Source organism: Leptinotarsa decemlineata, unplaced genomic scaffold, assembly GCF_025532065.1.
Source record: "Leptinotarsa decemlineata unplaced genomic scaffold, Ldec_3_MD MMD2_tig00001064_RagTag_RagTag, whole genome shotgun sequence".
NCBI classification, from domain to species: Eukaryota; Metazoa; Arthropoda; class Insecta; order Coleoptera; family Chrysomelidae; genus Leptinotarsa; species Leptinotarsa decemlineata.
The window spans coordinates 6,768,796-6,792,967 of record NW_027412558.1 but is presented as its reverse complement, the minus strand read 5'-3'; the positions used below and the strand labels follow the sequence as shown (position 1 = coordinate 6,792,967).

Below are 24,172 nucleotides of genomic sequence, written 5' to 3'. Positions count from 1 at the left end.
AATAGATCTACATGTGCTAGAACTTCCAGATGTATAAACAACTTGTTTTCTCCCACACAAGTAGGTTTTTTCATTAGCTCTAAAGATCTGCCACATATCCTGTAATATTTCAATTTACCTAGTAGAAGCTCATGATTTGCACTGCCAAAAGCCTCACTTAGATTACATAGAGTTAGAGCAGATACTAGCCCCTTTTCGATATTCTCTATTATTGTATCAACTATAGCCATAACAGCTTGGGTTGTCGATTTGTTACCTAAATCCAAATTTATTTTTATTAAATACTGATCTCATGGGTAAAAAAAAACTCGTCTCAAATCATCCATATAATAATTATAAAACTCTTATGAAATAGGATAAAAAATGATACACCAGGTACACCACATTCAATTATCACATATATAAAAACTTCATACTTGTAAATCCTTTGAGTCATGATACAGTTTGTGATGGAGTAACTTGAGAATAATAAACATCATTTCATATGCAAAATAAGAGTATAAAACGTCTTCAAATTGTATATAAGACACACTAGCCAGAAGAAGTTACACAACCGGAACAGAGTCATACATAACGAAATATTGTATATGGACCAGCATACAGTTAAATAACAATGAGACAAATTAACAATAGAACAAAAAAATGAGCCTATATTACCATGAGACAGAACCCAACAAGATATGCTAACAACGAACCCTTCTGATGTTTTCTTCAATATTGAATTAACAAATCTTTCATGTGATATGAACTATATGATATTGATCAATTTGATTTCAAAATAAAAAGTAAACCTAGAGAAATGTCATTACAAGTAAAACGAAACGTTTACAATTTTCTCATAGACTCTCTCCGGATTGTATTTAATTTTTCATTTTAATAAGGACCACAAAAAAGTTTCTCAATTCTTTGCATAATGTCATAACGTTGCCGTTTCATATTCCACTTTCACCCTACCCGAATTCCACCTTCAAAACGATATGTACAAAAAAAGTTCAGTCAGTACATAACTTGCGCTTTTTCCTAGTAAAACCTCACGATTAGTGACGTGATAAACAGGACAATGGCGCTCGAAACGATGCTACTGGAAGAGCTGTGGATGTCTTTACTGGAGGCCTGAAGTTTCTCAGAAGGCTTCACAACTTCGCAGGGCATCTGCTTTTTGACGAACTTCAAAAACGCGTCGACTATATTTGCTGGGGTACTCTCGCTACATTTCTCCAATTCCGTGTTAATGCAGTGGCGAATCTCGTCGAAATCCCTTGAAAAAAATGTAAAATAGGCATATCAGACTGTCTTAAATATATAAAATGCGAGTTTACGACCCCATTGATTGACAATGCCCCTCTTGTCATTACAGTTAGCTCTGGATGTGAAACAATGTCAAATTTGGGAAATATTGGCACCATCAACATCAATATAACTGATAATTTTGAAACGTTTTATATTCAGTTTACTTTTATTATCAATTTTTTGTCTTTTCAATTCGGTTTTCATTTAATGCTCTAAATAAATCTAGAAGTCTGGACAAGGACTGACTTGTGAGTTACATGTTCACTCGCATTTATGATTTCAGAGGGTGGTGGGGTTATGGTGTGGATGGTGGTAAGGCTGATGTGAGTAAGCATTTGCTTTGACACTTCGCCATCCCTTCCATCAGCCCTACCATCATCCACACCACTCTCTGAACTTATAAATATGACTGAACATAGAGTTCGCCTGTCAAAGCAAGATACCTATGTGTCACCCTTGACAGGAAACTAACGTTCAGGTCCCATATCCAGAAGAGGCTAGGGCTGGCGAAAGTCGCCCGACAAAACTTCTATTCCATCATAGGGAGTAGAAGTAACATGGGTTTCCAAGCAAAACCGCTCCTAACACACTGTTTTTGACAGATCACGCGTGAATCGTGTCTTGTGTCATTGTCAAACTTGTTCAGTTTATTAACCATGAATCGACTTACGAATGAACAACGCTTGCAAATTATTGAATTTTATTATCAAAATTCATGCTTGGGGAAAAAAGTACATCGTGTACTTCTTCCAATTTATGGGCAGTTTCGTAGGCCTACTGAGGGAGCTATTCGGAAGCTTGTGACTAAATTTTGAACCTAGTTTACATTATTGGACATTGAACCACCAACACGCATACGTAGAGTGAGGACCAATGAAAATATTGCGGCTGTATTCGCCAGTGTTCGTAATGACCGTGAAATGTCGATTCTCCGCCGTTCGCAGTAATTGAGCCTCTGTTACTCCACTACGTGGAAAATTTTGCGAAAGGATTTGGGTGTAAAACCTCTTTAGGTACAGCTGGTGCAAGAATTGAAGCCACACGACCTCCCACAACCTCTAACATTTGGTGAATGGGCGCTGGCAAAGTTGGAGGAAGATCCACATTTTTATCGAAAAATTGTGTTCAGCGACGAGGCTCATTTCTGATTGAATGGATACGTTAACAAGCAAAATTGCCGTATCTGGAGTGGAGACCAGCCACAAGCATTGCAAGAGCTACCGATGCATCCCGAAAAAGTCACTGTTTGGTGTGGATTATGGGTTGGTGGCATCATCGGACAGTACTTCTTCAAAGACGACAATGGCTGGAACGTTACTGTGAATGGCGAGCGCTACTGTGTGATGATTGACGACTTTTTGTTGCTCAAAATGGAAGAATTGGACATGCCTGACATGTGGTTTCAACAAGACGGCACGCGAAACAATGGCCCAATTAAGAGCCGCCTTTGGTGAACAGTTCATCTCACGTTTGGGGCCCGTCAATTGACCGACTAGATCGTGTGATTGAACGCCTTTGGATTATTTCTTGTGGGGTCATGTTAAGGCTCATGTCTACAGGGATAAACCAGCAACGACTGACGCTCTGGAAGCCAATATTGAAGCATTTATACGTGAAATACCGGTCGATATGTTAGAGAGAGTGTACCAAAATTGGACCTTGCGCATGGGCCATCTAAAGCGGAGCCGCGGATAACATTTGCATGAAATCATCTTCAAACATTAAATTATATTGATCGTTCTATCGATTCCAATAAAGATTTCATCAATATTTTCAAAATATTTGTGTTGTTTTGAAAATCAAATCGTATACCTCCGTTACTTCCATCATCCTGTATGCCATACAGACGCTATATCCAGACGTTTATGAACTCCTGCCTGCGGGCGGCCGTAAAACGCTCCAAGATATATGCCAAACAGATATATCTTCCGGAACCTGGACCTTAACATCCAGTATGTAGATGCACTCATGGGGAACCACGCCGAAACGAATTCGGACACATGCCAGTCCATCGTTGCGTGACCTACATGCTGCGCTCAACAGATTTCGCGGGAGAGGCAAGCTCATGAAGCCGACGAAACAGAATCAAAGACCATACACGAGATTCACCGTCCAGCGGCTCCGGTAAATATAAAAATGTTCATTATAAAATTACAGAGATTTAAGCACACTTATCTCGCGGTTAGGTAAGGGCTCCCCATGCAGAAACTACACACGGTAGAGCCAGGTACAAACAAACACAATGGACAGAAAGTAAAAGCACCTAAAGGCTGACTTTTGACCAAAAAGACGACAGATGTCAATATTGCTGAAGTGCCCAGCAACAAGGTGAGGTCCACTCAGAAATGAGTGGTGAGGGTGAAGTGATATTCTATCTTTTCTACACAGAAACCGTGTAGGGGATATTCAATCGTAGGGCACTCAACCCCAGGGAGGCATGGGAGGGGTTCGCCAGTCAGTTGTTGCTGAGACTTCAAGATATAACCTTTATCCTCGCAGTTAACGCGAGGATAAAGGCTACCTATATCTTTTAGGTCTTGAAATATTGATTTTTGTTATACATATATCATTTTGAGAAAATATTTTTGAATGGTCTCCAATTTCAACTCTAATTTTATATTGTTTCAAATATTTGAATTTTGGCAATAACCAATAATTGATGTGGCCATTCCACTTCAGATGTTTATCAATCATTATTCCCAAATATTTGATACAGTTAAACTGGTTTCATAATAGATATATTTCATTTTATTAACTGAATTCAATATTGCATTAGTGTCCAGAGGTGCTCTGAGAGATGATGGTTCTGATGAAATATCATTTGAAATCTGAAAATCTCTCATTACATGTGGCAAAAAAATTATAATATGTTGAATTGACCTTATTAGGTGATGTGACCCATGGTTGCCAACTGTGATAAAATAATGACATTTGACAGTTTAACATTTGCTAATAAATAAATAACCAATCTTTCCGAATTCCTTCTGCATTTTCATTTTTGGTAAATGAGAAACTGATTTCCAGAATATGACCGAAAAGAGATTTCCCGTCGTCCTATATGAAGTTGGGGCTTCGGAATGAAGAATCAGCTATGAATAAATATAATATGGTCTGTCCCAATTATGTCCCAAAAATGAAAATGCAGAAGGAACTCAGAAAGATAGGTTACTTATTTATTAGCAAATGTCAAATTATCAAATGTCATTATTTTACCGCAGTTGGCAACCATGGGGTCGCATCTGACAACTGTAGTAACCTCATTGTTCAATATACTTACTCGCAATCTTCATCAGAGAAAAGAAATACTGGCAGGCTGGAGGCTGACAGATCATCACTATTTGGAAGTCTACCCCCAAGAGTTTTATTGAAACATTCTTGTACACCTTCTCTCCTCTCTCCAATACACTCTATTCCTCCCTCAGCAACAAACACTGAAATATGGGTAAGGTTAAGGAATAATGAAAATGATATTTTATGTTTCATGGTAAATCAAATCCATTATTTATGTTTATTTTGGTGCCAACAAGTGGTTACATGTCAAAGTATTTCTAACATTTTCAATATGGAACCACCCTTCAACTCTATTTTGAACAGTCCTTCGTTTGATGAAATAGGTAACAAATATAATGATAGAAATAATACAAATAGGCTTGTGTAAACTGTTCAACTTTTTCTATATATTATAGTGAAAGTTGTCACCAATGCCTAGGCATCTTAATATTATCTCCAAGTTAGGTCCTACTACGATGTAGAACTCTCTGACCTATCTGATGAGATTGAGACATTTGATTACCGATGAATTCTCAAATGCAACAGTATGTCAAGAGTATATTAATTATGAATTCGGAAACAGCTGAGCAGAGAGGTTATTATTCGATATGGAATATGGAAGAGATACATTGCAGTGACATATAGTTGTATATTGAATAGATGAGATGATGGGTGCCCCATGTGTTTATTTCTCAATTAATAAAGGATAGAATAACTCTGATATAGCTCGGAAAATAAGTTGGTGTCATCATATGCTATCAAAGAAGTAGATGAACAAAGAGAACACGAGCACACTTCAAGGTCGTGCGTCACTGGTATGTGTGACGTGTGACGTCATCGACGCAGGATGGAACGAGTATCGTAGCGATTCAAGCATGGAACTCGGCCCCCTTAGTACTCCGCCTTACCTATCGGCCCCTCTTGCGACTCTGCCTCACCCCTCGGCCCCCTTGTCACGTGATTCTAATTAAAAAAAGCTTATAGTTATGATATTGGAACCCAGGACGTCCGCGTGGTAGACATTGTCCTTAGCCTCTACACCAACGTAAGATATTGAAAGTAACTGCGAATGTTGGGTATTTATAGCGTTAGTTTTGTCGGGACCGAAATTGACTCATTTTATATACTTGACAGCATTTTTTTTTATTTCCGTAGAATGTTAGGAAAGTTGTAATCGTCATTATCATGTTGAAGATAGGAACATATACCTAGATTTGGGAAATAATTAATATTTCATGTAAAGATGTGTATGTGTGTGTAAGAGCGAGAGACGCGTGTGACGTAATCGAGACAAAGATTGATGGAGCAAGTATTGAAACATACTGACTAAAAGTTACCAACTGAAAACTTTAATGAATAAAAGTTGACTCAAATTAATTCATAAAAAATTATGTTTATTGTTTTATCCTCTATGTTGCAAATTTTCATTAAAACTACTTGAATTTCATGTTGGAATTATGATTACAAAACTGATAAATTCCAAGTATATATATACCACCTATTTTAATGCATGATAAATAAATGATTCACAACTTTTATCAATTTAAGATTGAATCACTGCATCTGCTTTTTATGATAAAAGTACAGGTTCTTTTGAAATTACTTACTGGCCAATCTATCTCCATCCTTGAAACAGGAGAACTCTTTCAGTTCCTTCAAAATTTCCAAAGACTTGTTAAATGACTTTTCCTCCCTTTCGTCCATACATTTCCTAGCCAGCAAGGTTGCGTTATCGAAGCATGAGTAAATTTCTGGCCAAAGTTTACAATATTTTGCAAACACTTCATCCATAGAACCAGTTTTTTTTGCTTCTTCCAGTTGTTCTTGCACCGCTGTGACATTCACATAAGCCTCCACACACAGTTTGGCGTTTATTTGTTCTTCCTATAAATTATACGATTTGAATATGTTCAGAAATAGTAAGAAAATAATGAAATATCATTAGGAATCACACGTTAAGAGGTAAGGCCTCGTTAGTCCAAGTTTCGCCTTTTGGGAATGGGGAACGTTCCTCCTGACGAAAATCATTTCAACCTTTTTCTTTAAAAAAATATTTAAATACTTAAAAAAAGAGGAATGAAATAATGCATTCAACATTTAAAAGGATTCGTTTCTATTTCACCATTTGGCAACATCGGTTATAGCTAATAAAGGACAATGAATCTGTTACCTGTATGAGACAAACAAAGATGACATTTCAGAGGCGTGCTGTTCTGTTTACTTATGTCCCGAGTTCCGAGACATTCTGTGACATATGACATTTTGTGCACCTAACCTATCTTCCTCTATATAAATAAATAACAAAACAAATGTTGTTTATGTGGCTTGTGGAGGTGGTATTGAACTATAATTTATATTTTGCCTCAATTGTTGATTTATAAAGATAACTTTCCTTTTTTAAAGTAGAATATATAGGTACGTATAAATTATTCTATTCGAAGTGAATTTGAAAAACTCATGAATTGAACTCAACTTTATTTTGTTCAAACTTGCATTTGCTGTAATAACCGAAATTGAGGAGCATTCCCCATTGTCGTTCATATGGGGGCGACAACTGTTTAACGGAAAAAACAGATTTTAACAAATTTTTGTTCAACAGTTCGGACTTCCATTATCTAATATGATATAAAATAATTAATAATATTGAAAATTAAAATGAATAGCTGAAAATAACAATTATATTGAGCAAAAAAAACCTGAAATGAAATTGCATTGAAATAAAATACAAGCAAAAAAATTAATATTGAACAATCAAAAAAATTAAAATTTCAAGCCAAGTAAAGAATTCAAGATGAGGGACTTCCAATGAGATCGCCACTTTCAACCAGTTATAGCCAACATATATATGGAGTGTATTTCATCAGTTCGGACTTCCATTATCTAATAAAATACAAATTGATTTGAAAACCCTGAAAAAAACAATTTAAAAATTAATAGGATTAACCGAAAATAACAATTTTATTAACCAAAAAACTTGAATTACAAAGAAATAACATACAAGCAATAACCAAACAAATAAAAATTGAAATATTAATAAAAGCTGAAAAATAAAAATTAAAAATTATTATTAACATAAAGAGAAAAATAAAAATTAAAATATTTCAAACCAAGTTATGTCACGACGTTTCGATTGTTAGTATCCACAATCGTCTTCGGGTAATAACTGTAATTTCAGTTTTTTGGTTAATAAAATTATTATTTTCGGTTAATCCTATTAATTTTTAATTGTTTTTTTCAGGGTTTTCAAATCAATTTATATTCTATTAGACAATGGAAGCCCGAACTGATGAAATACACCACGAAACATTGTCAACCACCTTCAAACAAATATATATGGAGTGGTTAGAAACTTTGGCCACTGGTTGAGATACGTTGACGTTCTGGGACATATGGAACCATGGGAATACAGAACTAGTCACTTTCCTGAAGCACATCAACAGTATAAGACCTTCCATCTCCTTTAAAATGTAGAAGGAACTCCACAACGAAGAGAAGCCGTCACAACACACAATCAAGCGGAAAACGGCAACTTCCGCCAAACAGGCATCTCCTGCTAAACCATAAAGCGGATAGAGGGAAGAAGAGGTAGGTGAAAGCACTCGAATGACCTATAAATAGTCATCTCTCGGAGGGATAGTCCAGTCATCACCCGAAGACGATGGTGGATACTAATAATCGAAACGTCGTGAAGTAACTTGACTTGAAATCTTCAATTTTTATTTTTTTAATTATTCAATTTTCAATGTTTTGCTTGTATTTTATTTTAATGTAATTTCATTTCAGGTTTTTTTGCTAAATATAATTGTTATTTTCCGCTATTGTTTCTTTCCGGGATTACAAATCATTTTATATCATATTAGACAATGGAAGTCCGAACTAATGAAATTTGCCATGAAACATTGTCAACCACCTGATATATGTTCTCAACCAGAAGATTATGTAATAACACCTCAGGTCATAATGAAATGTAAATTTGTTTTCGATACAACTTCATATTCCCCTTGAATTTCACCATTTCTTTCCATTTCTCTACAGAGCTTAAAAGGACTCAAAAAGCTCACCTTCATCAAATCCACGGCATCTGGTGCCCCTTTCTTTGCACATTTATCCCTCAAAACTTTCTCAACATCTTGGACTCCTGGTAAATGAGTAGCGTTCGCCTCCAAGTCTTGCAGTTCAATATTTTTCAAGTCTTTCAAATCGACATCAAAGTCTAAACTGTTCAAGTTTTGGCAATAAATAGATCCTGGGGAAAAAATATTTTAGTAGACCCGAGAGTAGACCTCTATATCATCTAATGAAATGTGTTACTTCTATGACACCTCATGAGAAAATTGTAAATTTAATTTTATTAATTCAATAGTAATTTTGCATTTCTTGCAATAATCAGTAAATAATTGTGATAATTTTCAATGATAAACTTTTAATTGTAAACACCAACTGATTACGCTCAAATGCGCATAACTGCATACTGTTGTTGCAGCATTTATTATACACGGTACAGGACTGGCTCCACAAAGGCTGGAAGATGGTTCGAAATAGTAAGAATACTAGGGACCCGCCCCGGATCCGCAGTGGTGCAATGCTGATACTAAATATACATATATAAGCGTGCGATCTATGCTAATCATAGACGGGTGTTACACGCTCAGTTTGGCATCAAGTCCATGACCTTGATCAGGAACGAACTGATGACAAACTGATCCATGAACGATATTACTCTATCATTCATCATTATGACGGTGAGTAATGTCGTTCATGGGTCCATCAGTTTGTCATCAGTTCATTCGTGATCAAGGTCATGGACTGAACTGATGCCAAACTGAGCGTGTAACACACGTCTTAAGCTTGTCGCCCACTTGTCCGGCACAGCACAACACGGCCCATCCCGTCAAAATACGGATATGATTGGAATAATGAAAACGAATGAACAACCGCCCACTAGCCCGGCACGGCACAGCCAAGAGCGTCCGCCGCCGGAAAGGATTCCAGCTCTCCGATCCTGTCCGGCAAATAACGGTACGTGCTGTGACGGACTGGCCAAGTGAGCGCGTCGCCGGCCAGAGCTTGCCACCATCAACTTGTCCGAAAGTATCTCTCTGTTTTGCTATTCCATCAGTTGATGACAGCAGTGTCAGCCGGTACCTATGAAAATGGACGAGGAAAAATTGAGTTGCTTGTTAAGGGTCTTCATCCCTGAAAAAAAAGGAGTCAGAAACGATTTTTCTTATTTTGATTGAGGAAAGATTGTATGAGTGTATGAAGGAAAAATAATAAAAAAAAAATTTTTCGAATATTAGATGAATAAAAAGTATTCTCTCTCTTATTTTTGGGCATTTTTCTTCAATTCCACCATCAAAACTAACGAATATTTTGGTGTTATTCCATTTCGGTATTGAAGCCTATCATTTTCTCAGTTAAACGACTTTCTCATTTTTCTTTTTAATGTTTCCTTTATTTTGTTATTAATTTAATAAGAATGTGTTATTTATACGAATTTGATTTCCTTGCATTATGCCTTTCGAAATGGGAAATATCAAATTTCATCAAAGTCAACTAATAAAGTTTTGCTTCAGCCGTCGACTAGTGAAAACTAATTATTACTTTTGAATCTGAAGTCAGAATAGTAGATGCATTTCTTTCAAATGACACGCCCGACAGGTAGCTCCTCCCACACGTCTGGTGAGGGAGAGAGAGATTATCATAGAGCCATTGTAAAATATAGCACAGGGTCGGATTGGGAATAGGAAAAGATAAAAGTTATTCTGACCGAACGAAAGATTGAAATATTGAAATTTCTACAATAACCAGATAGTTTTCAACTTACCTATCTGTATGTTTGCGTGTGTACACGTTTGTATCAAATCTTGCAAGTCTAATATCTTCCGATCGGCTTGAAATTTTACAGGTATTCATTACTAGGGACAAAACTTCATGATATTTTCATATTAAGAAATACTAAGATGGAGGCTCTAGAATGTTGGACGAATTTCGTTATTTTTGATTTGATTACAATCAAAATTGGTAGCAAAACATTGTTGGATTTCATTTATTTTCAACAGTTGCATACACATCAGCGGAATTGAATTATTCACGATTGGTATTGACTTATATTGTCTAACCCTTTATATGGAATCAGACATATTATTTAAACTGTGGACCTTTCCTGCAAAATATATTAAAATCATTCAATTTTAAAAATATATCTGGCAGTATGAATTAATTTTGAGGAAAAATATGAGTAATTTACCCCGGAGAGCCCTAGATGAATTATTTTTGAGGATCCGACTATGAATCATAAAATCTTTTCTGATACTTGATTTCTCAATTTTTTATTCATAAGTATCATCTGATTTGAATTGAAGGGGTTATATTTTTAGGAGTGATTAATTTTTTGGTAAAGAAAGTTTTTGGCTTTCTACTACTCCATCTGATACTCTCATCCCTTTTTTTTGTATCAGATGGAGTAGTAGAAAGCCAAAAACTTTCTTTCCCAAAATATCATCTGATTTTCTGAACACCCTGCTCATGTTTTCGAAAAAATAAATTTTGAACAGAACACGACTATAAATCACAAAATAACCCATAGCCATCTTTATGCTGCTATTTTTAATTCTTGAAATTTGATGAAAAACTCATTATCTTCAACCTCAAAATACCAGTGTTATATATAATTTCACAATTAATAACAAAACTCGTTTGCCATCTCGAATTTCTGAATTCCAACAGAAAAATAACTATCTTCGAACCTTAAAGCCCGACCAGATATCACAAAACTAGTTCGCCCTCTTGAATTTCCGAAATTCAATAGAAAAAAATCACGCCTGGAGACTACAAAATACCAATTTTAAATCGAATCGGTCCATAATCACAATACTCGTCAGACATCTTGAAGCCGCCATCTTGAATTCATTAATTTTAACTAAAGATTCATAATGTGCGACCCCAAAAACCCCATTGTACCAAATATGAATCGGATAACACAACTTGTCCGTCACCTTGAATTCATTAATTTTGACAATACATTTATACTCTACGAGCCCAAAAAAATCCACATACTAATTTCAAATCGATTCGTACCATAATATCATATCTCGTTCGATATCTTGGAACCGTTATCTTGAATTCGTTAAGTTTGACAAAAGATTCATAATCTCTGACCCCGAAAACTTCCTTATAGCAAGTCAAATCGGGCCCTAATCACAAATCTCGTCCGCATCTTGAATTTATCAATTTTGATAAAAGATTCATAATTTTCAAATAATCTGCAATTTTCGTGCAAACTTTGAGATCAACACGAAAACGAACATGTTTTAATCTAAAATGTAATTTGGAAGAACGAACACGTCGGCGAATAAAGTTCGGCCCTGGAATGCCCCGGCCTGGTCAAGTTAGAATTAGGGAGGAGTTTGTATTTATTTCATCGGGCGAAATCGCACTGCCATCTGGCGGTATACGTAACTAAAGGCTAAAGACACTTAAGGCAGGCTCTAGAACAGCGGTACTCAACCTTTTTTACCCTTGGGCCACATAGTCGCTACTGCTAGACCTTGCGGGCCGCAATATTAAAACGGAACTGAACAAACTACTTTCAGGTTTTGCGTTATTGGAGTAGACGTTGTATGTAAAATACAATAAAACGCAACTGTAAAAATAAACCATTTATTTAAAAATTAATGTGATGATTGACATTGACGCAAACTATTTTCAATTTCTGAAATATTTACAATTCTTCAAGTCGTGTAACGCAGGTGGAATCTGAGAGCTGCAGTTTCCTGATTTATGATATTATTTGTGGTTTGTTGCTTAACTTTTCAAATAATATATTTGAAGCATTTATAAAACACTCCTTCACAATTTCAGCGTCACTAAATGGTTTCATATATTTTCCTAGTAAATAACGAATTTCATAGGACGCTCTCGTCACTTACATCTTGTGACATTGAAACTGACGTAATATTTTGCTGCTACTGTAACGACTTTTTCAAGACGCATAGCTTTTCTTTTCGCAATGCAGAGCCGACTGGAAAACTATCACTAAACATCTTGTGTTTTGTATTATAATGTCTCATAATATTATATTTTTTTAATATCACACTTTCTCAACAAATCAAACCTGAACTGTGTTTGAGTTTCACTAGTTCGGACTTCCATTGTCTACTATATAAAATGATTTGAAATCCCTGAAACAAGTAAAAGAGAATAATTAAAAAAAAAAAAGAATAGTTGAAAATAACAATTATATTAAGCAACAATAAACCTGAAATGAAATGATAGTGAAATAACCTACAAGTAAAAATACAATAATTGAATAAATAAAAATTAAAGGAATGAAAAAAGAAAATAATAAAAATAAAAAAGTGTAGAGATTCCAAGTCACGTTAGTTCACGACGTTTCGATTGTTGGTATCTACAATCATCTTCGGGTGATGACTGGACTGATTCCTCCGAGAGATGACTATTTTATAGGTCGTTGAAATACTTTCACTTTCTCTACTTTCCATTTTCCGCTTCGCTGATTCCGTGAGAGATGACCGTTTTGGCGGGAGTTGGTCATTTTTCGTTTGATGATGGGTTTCCATATGTTTCGTATATCTACGCTGGCCTGGCTGAATACGTTGTTGGACAACATGTATGCGGCTTCCTTGAATTTTCTTCTGAACCAATGTTCCTCTCTGTGCAAGATCTCAGCTTGGGACCACTCGATGTTGTGTTGATGGGTCCAAACATGGTCTGCTATTCCTGATTTGCTGGTTTCTCCTCGCTGTGTGTGCTTCTTGTGCTCGGCAATGCGAACATTCAACGGCCTCTTAGTTTCACCAATATAGGATGTTCCGCCCTCACAGGGTATCCGGTAAATGCAATTCTTGGAATCGCAGTCCGCGTTTGGGGGCCTGGTTTTCGTGAGGCTGCTACGGATAGTGTTACCGGATTTTAATTATTCTCTTTTACTTGTTTCAGGGATTTCAAATCATTTTATATAGTAGACAATGGAAGTCCGAACTAGTGAAACTCATCACGAAACATTGTCAATCACCTTCAAACAAACGTTGAACTGTGTTTGTTAGGTACAACAAAATATTCTTCCTCCCAATTGTCCGCCCCCCCAGCTGGTACCGCCGCCACCGCTATGTCCCTGTGTTTTAAATCTGTAATATCTTCGAAAACATTCATTTAAATTATACGCCGTAAAGGGCCATATTGATCTATATTAAATGCACAATGTATTTATGGTACTTAATTGGATAAGGATTAATGATGTATCGCTTGAAATCGCTTCGTAAAAAAGTAAAGGATAAACAATGGTTATTGTGGGTTATTTCTAAGAGATAGACATATACCATCGTGGACTTTTTTGTAGACCTTTTCAAAGACAATACTGTAGTACATTATTTTTATCCATCTCGTAGGGTTCAGCCAGCGTTTGCAATGTAAGCGGAAAAAAATGTGTATATTTACATTAGAAACCTCTTATATTATCAATGTTTCTCTATATACAATCACAGACAAAAATATTGATTTCATGTTTATTTTCATTTGTCTGAATCTTTATGCAGTTTTCATTACTAATTGGTATATACTGAAGTATTCAACGTATATTAATTGCCAAATAATCCAGATATTGAAACTTTATAACCCACTTATAGGAGAAGTAATGGAATAGACTAGTTTTGATAATAATATTTAATCAGAACAAGCAACAATGACGACAAAATGAAAGTTCTTTGATGCAATATAATAACAGTTCAGTACTTAGTATTTCCTTCCCTAGCTCTAACCATAGCCTACATCCTCCTGGGCATACTACGCAAAAGGTGTTTGATGGTTTCTTGTGAAATTCGATTACATTCTTCTTGTACAGCAATTCTTGATTCTGCAATTGAGTTAGGAGCTGGATTTCGTGCTCGTATATGTCTTTTTAGGATGCCCCAAATATGTTCTATGGGATTTGTGTCGGGACTGATTGGTGGCCACTCCACTGCCTCAATCCAACAACTCAAGTTATTGAGTGACTGTTCTTGCAGCATGTGCACGAACATTAGCACGAAATTGTCGTAACCAATGAAGCTGCCGTAAGGTAAAACATGCTCTTCAAGGATGCTGCATATGTACCAGTTAGCATATATACTTTCCTCTTGAATCACTCTACCTATTGAAAAACCCGCATCAAAATCCGTTGCGTAGTTTTAAAGATCTGATCATGCCTACCAAGTAGATTCAATACCGGGACCTGGACCTGAACATCTACTACGTAGACGCGTATATGAGAGAACACGCCGAAAACGTGTTCGAAAGAGATCGATCACATACAAATCCATCGCTGCGTGATCTACATGAAGCGCTCAACAGGGAAGACCCTAGATTCCGAGAAAGAGACACAAGAGGTCAACAAAGCAGAACACAGACCACTCAGGAGAGTCGCTGTCAGGCGGCTTCGGTAAGTATAAAAACCGTATAAATAGACCTAACACTCACTTCTTTTTCAGATACACAAACAAACACTACTTCACGTCCAACAGACACTTGTCTCCGGTTAGTTTACGGGGACCCTATGCAAAAATTACATTCCGAAAAGTCACGATAAATAAAAATAACAGATGAAGAAAGTACAAGCACCTAAAGGTTGACTTTCGACAGCAGTAGGTCAGATGTCAATCTTGCTGAAGTGCCCATCAGCAGGTTGAGGTCCACAGAGAGATGAGTGGGGGTGGATGGACGAGATTCTTGCTTCTGCACACAGTAACCGTGTGGGGAAGATTTTATCTCGGGGAACTCAACCCAGGGGGCATGGGGGGCCGTTCTAGATGTGACGAGAATAATGTTACCGGCTTTGATGGAATTCCGAGGAATTCTATCAAATTGCCGAATATAAGCACGAGCCACTTGCCTATCCAGACAGTCAAATGGAAGTGACAGTGCGGTACGCGGAGCGATCTAATAAGGCGATAAACATTTGAATGATAGTTGAAGTTTAAGTTAAAGTGTTTTGTTGTATTGAAAGTGAAATAAAGTTAAGATTGATTATTAGACAGTAGTCAATTATTGATAAACCCACGGGGAAAACGTAACAATATTTTGTAAAGCCTATTACAAACGTTGACCTCTCAGTTTGTTTTTTACGTGCGGGAATAAAAAGAAGTCATTCGGTGCCAAGTCAGGACTATACGGCGGATGACTCATCTAATCGATGTTTTGGGTGCTCAAAAATGCAGTTGTTTGAGCCGATGTGTAAGAGCTCGCATTGTCGTGGTGAAAAATTGAATTAAGTTCATCCATGCACTGCTGAGTTAATCCACGTCGAAAGTTTTTAAAAATAATCGCACGAAAATGTTTTCTATTTATTTTCGATATATTTCCATTTTTGGGCGGCGCTGATTTTTTAAGTTACTGTAAACAACACAATTAACGCACGTATGTCGAAACGTTCTGAGTACGTATAAGCTCAAAAATGTCCAACTTTACGATAGAGCTGTCAGTTGCCAGATTGCAACACTAGGGTTGCCAAATCCCGAAACATAAAAGGCAACCTATGTTACCCCTATAAAACTGTTAAGAAACACTTCTAGGAGTGGTGGTATTGCGGCAGAGTCGGACTACTTTTAAAGCTATAGATTTCTACAAAAATGCTTGTATAAAGATAGGATTTCTATAGTTTGGATAAATATTATCTATCGGGATGTAATGGGTAAAAAGCTTCTTCCATCGATTATAACGGTTGAATTTTGAAGGAGTTTTGAGCTAATGATTTGAGGGTACTTAAATCGACGGATTTTAATCATTAATAACCTTTTTCTGTTTTTAGCAAGAGCAAAATTGAAGCATTAGGTTACGTGAGTCTTCGTCTAAAACGAACCACTTTTCTTAATTTTTTTCCAGTGACCAATATTACACGACATTATCAGATATATAGTTATCGGGACACTAGTCAAATAAAACTGACAAATTTTACTTAACTACACGACCTCTAAAATCAATGTCAGCTGGTCCTTCTTAAATGCTGCATTTTATTCTTGGAGACAGCAATTTGATTTTATAACAGTTATTTTATTATTTTGGATTTCTAGTAAATATACCGTACTATAAATTCTAATAAAATAATTTCGTTGAAGCCACAGGAAGCAGTTATAAAATAAGCTTAAAATATTTTCATAAAGATCATACAAACCCCACAGAAAAATGCTACAAAACAATTGACTTTTATATGAAATGTTTTATAAGATAGTAGTAAAAACGTTTCTCTGATAATTTCGTGACTATTTCATAACGTTTTTTTTTATTTTATTTTATAAACGTTTCTATGACAAATTTATAAAACACCTTCGCTTCCTACAACTGTATTGTGTTCACGGCTCGTCTAATATAATCCATTAGCATTTTGGACGTAATTATACAATTCCAAAAAAATGAAACTGTTGAAGAATCATGAAATTATAAAACAATTTTGCTGGTTGGGCTGGAGCACTGTTCCACATTTTTCAACAACCCTGTACATAATCACAGCCGGAGCTTTATCGTTAAACTGACCTTGTTTCGCTTAGATATGATAACTTTTAAAATAAACATGAACTGACAAAACAGTTTAAGTTATCGTGTGGGATGTTATGAAACTGAAAGAACCGAATAGGTTATTGTTATCCTACTAACATATACATAAAATATGAAAACAACAGACACAATGTGTGAATGTTTGGGTTTTGATTTGATATTACCAGAAATTTCCATGAAAACTGATAAAACAAAATATTTTTGTAGGCGGAAACACGAATAAATATTATTTATCTTCCTATGTACCATTAACATTGGATCAATAATAAAATACTGAATAATTATGAACAACGTAGTGACAGTGAAGACCAATCAGAACGTCTCAGCAAAAGTACAGACCACTGATACCAAATAAAATAAAACGAATACAAATAATTGTTATTCAACACATGAATTATGTTTATTACAATAAAAAAATAACACATATATTAGACTAGCTGCTCCCTCCAAGACGTTTATTCACCCTTCGAAGCTTGATACCAAACAGTTGTTGGACTACAGTAAGGACGAACTACGATGTCTAACAGGCCTTCTTACAGATCACTGTCATTTGAATCATCATATGCAAAGTCTCGGACTGTCGGAAAACAGTGTGTGTCGCCTCTGTTTGGAAAATGATGAAGCAGCAGAGCACACACTTTGTGCCTGTCCCGCTGTGGACGGAATCAGGTTTTTAGAGTTCGGCAGAGCCGTACACTCACCATCTGACCTGAAAGACCACTCACGTTACAAACTAATCGGCTTCGTTAAGAAGCTGGGTTCATTTGGTCGAGTGTGAATAGGTGTAAGCCACAATAAACCCCTGCGGGTTGCGGTGGAGGTCGAACAGACCCACTCACTTGGGACCTAACCTAACCTAGACTAGCTGCTATTTCATTCACGTGGAGACAAGTGGGACTCTTGTTGGAGATTCTTCTGTTGGTCTGGTTGTTGTAAGTTTGAAGCTGGTGGAACATTTTTCTACGAACACCTGACGCACACGGTACTCAATAATGCAAAATACATATACGAAATACCATGCTCCATTTGCTCCAGAACTTATATCGGCCAGACCAACAGAAGAGTCTCTAACAGGGCATATGAACACGAGCTTGCCGTCCGTAAATTAAATCCAGCCTCACCCGTTTTCATACATCATCTTGAAACAATAATCTTCGGAAACACCAAAACCATTGCCGCCGAAAAAACTCGTCGAGTCATGATAATCCGCGAAGCTTTTGAAATTTAAAAAAACGTGTGCGTCTCGGGACGCCCGACAGAAGTGATAACTTAAACTAATCTAATTTGAACTAGGTATTTAATATTGAAATTGTTTGATTTGAGAAAAACTTGGGTTATTACTTAAATATTATGTATATTAATGTGATAATGTAAAGGAAGGTGATTTATTATTAAAATCTTGTAATGATTATTTTGTGTATGTACATATAGCCACCATAAGCCAATTGTTACTGTTGTAACAAAACATGATGATACTAATAATGTACATACACAGTTTAACATAATGAAAGAATATCTACACCAGGGGTGGCCAACCGGTCGATCGCGACCATTAGTCCAGTCGATCGTGGAAAGGCAAAAAATATAAATAAATAGACCAGACTGCGCAACGTGATTTAGACTGGCAATGTGATTTAGTTTTCTTGCCGATTTTATTAGAAAACTGAGTACATTAAATCTGAATCTACAAGGCAAGAATAAAACATTAACAGAAATGATGAGTTCTATTGCAGCATTTCAAAGTCAAACAGCGTCTATGATAGTTGACATAGAGAAGACAAAATTTGAACAATTTCTAAACATCAAGGGCCATAAGGAAAAACATTCTACCTACAATTTCATTTTTGAGAAGTACACGACAGAAATTAGGGCAGTGATAGCAGACTTCGAAATTCGCTTTAGTGATTTCAAAAAAATTGAGAAATTGGTTCAATTCATCAGTTATCCGTTTAATGATTACATTGATCATAGTGATATCTATGAATTGGCTACAAAATTCGCAGATATAATTCAAATAGGGCACATTATGTTACAAAACGAAATTATTACTCTGCGCTGCGACATATTTCTAAAAGCAAGATCATTCTCAGGTCAAGATTTCTGGGCATTGGTCTCCAATGAAAAATATCCAAATTTGAAGAAATGTGTTAAACAACTTCATTCGTGTTTTGGTTCAACATATTTATGTGAGTCAGCATTTTCCTACTTAAAACAAACAAAAAGTAAACACCGTTCTCATTTGACAGACGCTCATACTTCGGATTCTTTAAGGTTGGCAATTTCAAACTACAAACCAGATTATGCTAAACTAGTGGAAGATACTGTGACGCAATGCTCATAGTAATATATAGATAGGACCTATAAATGTTGATTAAACATCATCAACTCAGACTTCCATTCCAAAGTATTGAGTAAATTTAAGGTCTTAGGACAGTCTTAGGAGTCTCTTTCGTGATACGAAAGAGACTCCTAAGACTGTCCAATAAAAAATATTTTATGATTGTGTACTAAACACATGCTGTTTCATTTAAGATTTCAAGAAGTATGTAAGTGGTAGATCGCACAGGGTTTCATCAGTAAACAGTAGATCTTATGTCTAATCAAGTTGGCCACCCCTGATCTACACTATCTCTACAGTAAACACTGAGCGTCTGTCCGACGAGAGAGGAGGAGCCTGCCTTCCGCTGAGGTATGCATGAGAGAAAGGGAAGCCAGACAGACTGGCGCTTTAACGCGTTAGGTAACGAAGCGGTTTACCCTCCCATGAGTAGTTATCACTTCAAAAAGTCCCAACTGCTTCAACGAACAGGGAGACCCCACATCACACATTACACACCTCGCTTCTGCAAGACACGCCCTCGTTCCTACTATCAACCCCACCCAAGTTTCCCCCACCTTAGTTCCCACTACCAGTCCGCCTCTCCACCTGTCCAGGGATAGGAGAGGAGAACCAGTCCTCTCTTGGGACTTTGGGACTAGGTAGATTAGGACCCTTGCGAAGACCAGCTGGGGAGTAGGCGGATGGAGACCCCGGCAACAAATCACAAAACTATGAAAGCGTGTCACTATCTGAGAAGTAAGCAGATAGAAACCTCGCTGAAGCCATCCTTTCCACTTTTTGAAAATGTCTTGATTCAAACTATCGACATATTCGAACCCGTAGCTGTAACGTCGAACAACTAAAAACTTGATGCCCGGTTTTTTAGATAAGTGTACAGACCAACAGACAGCGATCTGTTATAGTTATATATATATATATATATATATATATATATATATATATATATATATATATATATATATTGAATTTTACTCGTATTTTACTATATTTGTATGTCATTCACAAGTCAATAAAAATATTCTCGGACAGTCAAGCGGCGTTTGGAAGCTCTTGGCTCCTACCGAGCAACGTCTAAATTGGTAGCAAATTGTCAAAAACGACTCTCCTTGATAGAAAGACTTAGCAGATTGGCCTGGAAGGCAATGAGGCTGCTGACTCTCTTGCAAAGAAAGGTGCTGCAAGCAGCTTCATCGGACCAGAACCTGTCATTGGCATCGCTTTAGGCTTTGCCAAACAAAGATTGAACACCGTTGGCAAGAAGATTTATGAATTTCTGGCAGAATCTTCCAGGATTGGCTCACTCCAAGGCGTTTATTCACCCTTCGAAGCTTGATACCAAACAGTTGTTGGACTACAGAAGGAATGAACTACGATGTCTAACAGGCCTTCGTACAGGACACTGTCATCTGAATCATCATATGCAGAGACTCGGACTGTCGGAAGACAGTGTGTGTCGTCTCTGTTTGGAAAATGATGAAACAGCAGAGCATATACTTTGTGCATGCCCCGCTGGGAACCGAATCATATTTTTAGAGTTCAGCAGAGCTGTACTCTTACCATCTGATCTGAAAGACCACTCACCATACAAACTAATCGGCTTCGTTAGGAAGCTGGGTTCATTTGGTCAGGTGTGAATAGGTGTGAGCCACAATAAAAACTTGCGGGTTACGGTGGAGGGTAGAATAGACCCACTCACTTTAGACCTAACCTATATGCATTGATGATTATACTTGCACTATTTTCTGATACCTGCGGACTATCCAAAGCCACTTTTTCTTATTATTTTCTATATGTGGAACGTGAATAATTTTTTCAAGTATATAATGGAATTGGCCAATACGTGATAAGTACTATAACGTAATAAAGTAACACTTTATTGTGAGACGACAAGCGTTTCATTATACAATAGGAAGCTATTGTATTGTTCATATTCAGTATAAACACCCTTCAGTAAGCCATTGTATAATGAAATTAGAGCGAGTTCATATTCAGTATGAACACTCCTGAGGAAGCTATTGTAAGCTTCTTTTGATCGATATGAACAACACGCCTATGGAAGCTTTTGTAATGTTAATACTCAGTAGGAACACTCCTGAGGGAGCTATTGTATAATGGAAGTATATAATGTTTTCCTCGGGTGTGTTCCTAATTAGTATGAACAACAAGCCTGATGAAGCTATTGTATTGTTTGTACTTAGTATGAACACGCCTGAGGAAGCTATTGTATTGTTTATACTCAGTATGAACACGCCCAAGGAAGCCATTGTATTGTTCATACTCAGTATGAACACGCCTGAGGAAGCTATTGTATTGTTAATACTCAGTGTGAAAACTCCTGAGGGAGCTATTGTACAGTGGAAGTATATAATGCCTACTTCAGGTGTGTTCCTAATTAATATGAACAAGCCTGAGGAAGCTATTGTATTGTTCGTACTCAGTATGAACACGCCTGAGGAAGCTATTGTATTGTTCGTACTTAGTACGAACACGCCTGAGGAAGCTATTGTATTGTTGATACTTAGTATGGACACACCTGAGGAAGCTATTGTATTGTTAATACTCAGTATGAATACGCCTGAGGAAGCTACTGTATTGTTGATACTCAGTGTGAAAACTCTTGAGGGAGCTATTGTATAATGGAAGTATATAATGCCTACTTCAGGTGTGTTCCTAATTAGTAATAACAGGCCTGAGGAAGCTATTGTATTGTTCGTACTTAGTACGAACACGCCAGAGGAAGCTATTGTATTGTTTGTACTTAGTACGAACACGCTTGAGGAAGCCATCGTATTGTTAATAATCAGTAGGAACACGCCTGAGGAAGCTAATGTGTAATAAAACATGTGTTGCGGTTTTGCAAACTATTCAGTCGAAATATCATAATAAAGTGTTAGTTGAATAATTTTTTCAGGTGTTTTCACCTGCCAAGCATTCACGTTTTAGACTGATTTGAAATGGAATCAATATATTATTCATTTATTTCAAATATTTTGGACTATATTGGGTACAAATGAATGAATGTTATAGGTCTAACTGTTTTGCAATACTTGGAGGGTAAGTCGGGTTGCAACAGGGAAAACAAATGTCGATTTTCAGATGAAAAAGTGAAATCAAGCTTGAAACTGTCTCAACAAAAGTAGGCTCATTTCATTTTTTATTGTTGTTCAGACAAATTGAAGTATTTATACCAACAATAGCCTGCCACTTTCTAATAACATTTGTGTAATTCGGGCTAAAAACAATATGGAACAGTTGGGTTTGAATTGGTTGTGTTTTCCCATACAAGAGATTTTTATTGTTATTGATTGCACAGAAAAATTCCTCAGAAACAGAATATTTTTAGACTTCCTAACCCTAAATTCACCCAGCAGATACTTCTGTAGACTTTTGTTTGTAAAATGGGCATGATTTTTTCATATTCAGAACTAGTATTTAATAGGTACTAGTATTCAGTAGGTACATTCCCACAAGTATGAAATAAAAAAGTTCACAATTTCAGGAAAAGTTTCAATAAGTTTCAATAAGCGACAAGTGTCGCGGTTTTTAAAACCTTTCATAGTGAAAATCATACAATAAACTGTATTAATATGGATTTTCATCAAGTATCTGCCAGTTCAATTCAATCAATGTTTCAATATGAATATTTTATTAATGTGTGAAACAAAAACAGAGTTAAATTTGTCACCGAAAAAATTAATCTTACTTAAGAGTCGTGAATGAAATAATGAGAACGGGAGTGAAAAATGTCTGTCGTTGAATTTTATGTCAAAAGCAAGTAGATATCCAGTTAACATATTCAGGCAGATATTTGCCAACTTTTATTCGCCACTAAAGCCCTTCTTCATAAATGTTTTTGAATTTTCAATTTAAATTTTAAGATCCAATTGGACAACGATATTCAGAACTACCTGTAGGTTAATAACAAATGAGTAATTCAATGATAACATATCGTACTTAATTGCCTATGAACTAATTAGGAATAATTCTATTTATTTCAACACAGAACCTTGATACTTGAAACAATAGTCTGGAATTTGATATTTAAAATTCAAGATCACTTCAAAGTACAAGAGTACGTACTTATCAGGTTTTTGCTTTCGTTTTTGTTTCGACGTTTCTCGAATTGTTTCTGCACTGATAAATATTTATTCACACCTAATTGGTATAGGTATATTAAATTGGGAGTTGACATTCTTTTGAAATGATGGTAGATATACACTGATGAAGAAAGCAGATATTAAATGACTATCAGATAAAAAATGGTCAAAAATTAAGTGGATACTTTTAATACCACTTAAATGTTTAAACCTTTCAGTTAACTTACCTAACAGCACCAAAATTATCACAGCCTGTTTCATCATTTTCGTTTTCAATCACTTGTGCAGAATAAACAAAACAGGTTGCAGGTGAGAAGTGAAATATGAAAAAACTAGAAAGTTTATAGGTTAGGAAGGTGAAACAAGACAGCAAAGGAATAATTAGATACTCAGTATATACTGGAATGGATAATGGAATGAAATGTCACTAGTATTTACGTTCTACGATTACTTCAACAAGTCTACAAACGAGAATATTTCATTGAACTGGCTATACTATCATCTGAACGCGGCAAGAGACAATCAAAGGACTTTGAGATTCATTTATCATACGCAGAGGTGTATCTATGCCCCTGCCCCGATACGATAAAGAAGGAAATAGGCAGGGTCGTAATGAGGATTTTTTATT

General features: G+C 36.3%; 1 protein-coding gene across 1 annotated transcript; it reads right to left on the bottom strand.

Moving 5' to 3' along the window:
• Positions 1-313: 313 nt before the first annotated feature.
• Positions 314-24,082, bottom strand: LOC111502631 (27 kDa hemolymph glycoprotein). Its single transcript, XM_023156749.2, has 5 exons — positions 23,772-24,082; positions 8,622-8,806; positions 6,168-6,444; positions 4,568-4,721; positions 314-1,258 (listed from the first exon to the last, which is right to left on the bottom strand). Exons 1-5 carry the CDS (start codon positions 23,806-23,808, stop codon positions 1,021-1,023), a joined length of 891 nt encoding a protein of 296 aa, XP_023012517.2. The 5' UTR covers positions 23,809-24,082; the 3' UTR covers positions 314-1,020.
• Positions 24,083-24,172: the final 90 nt, after the last annotated feature.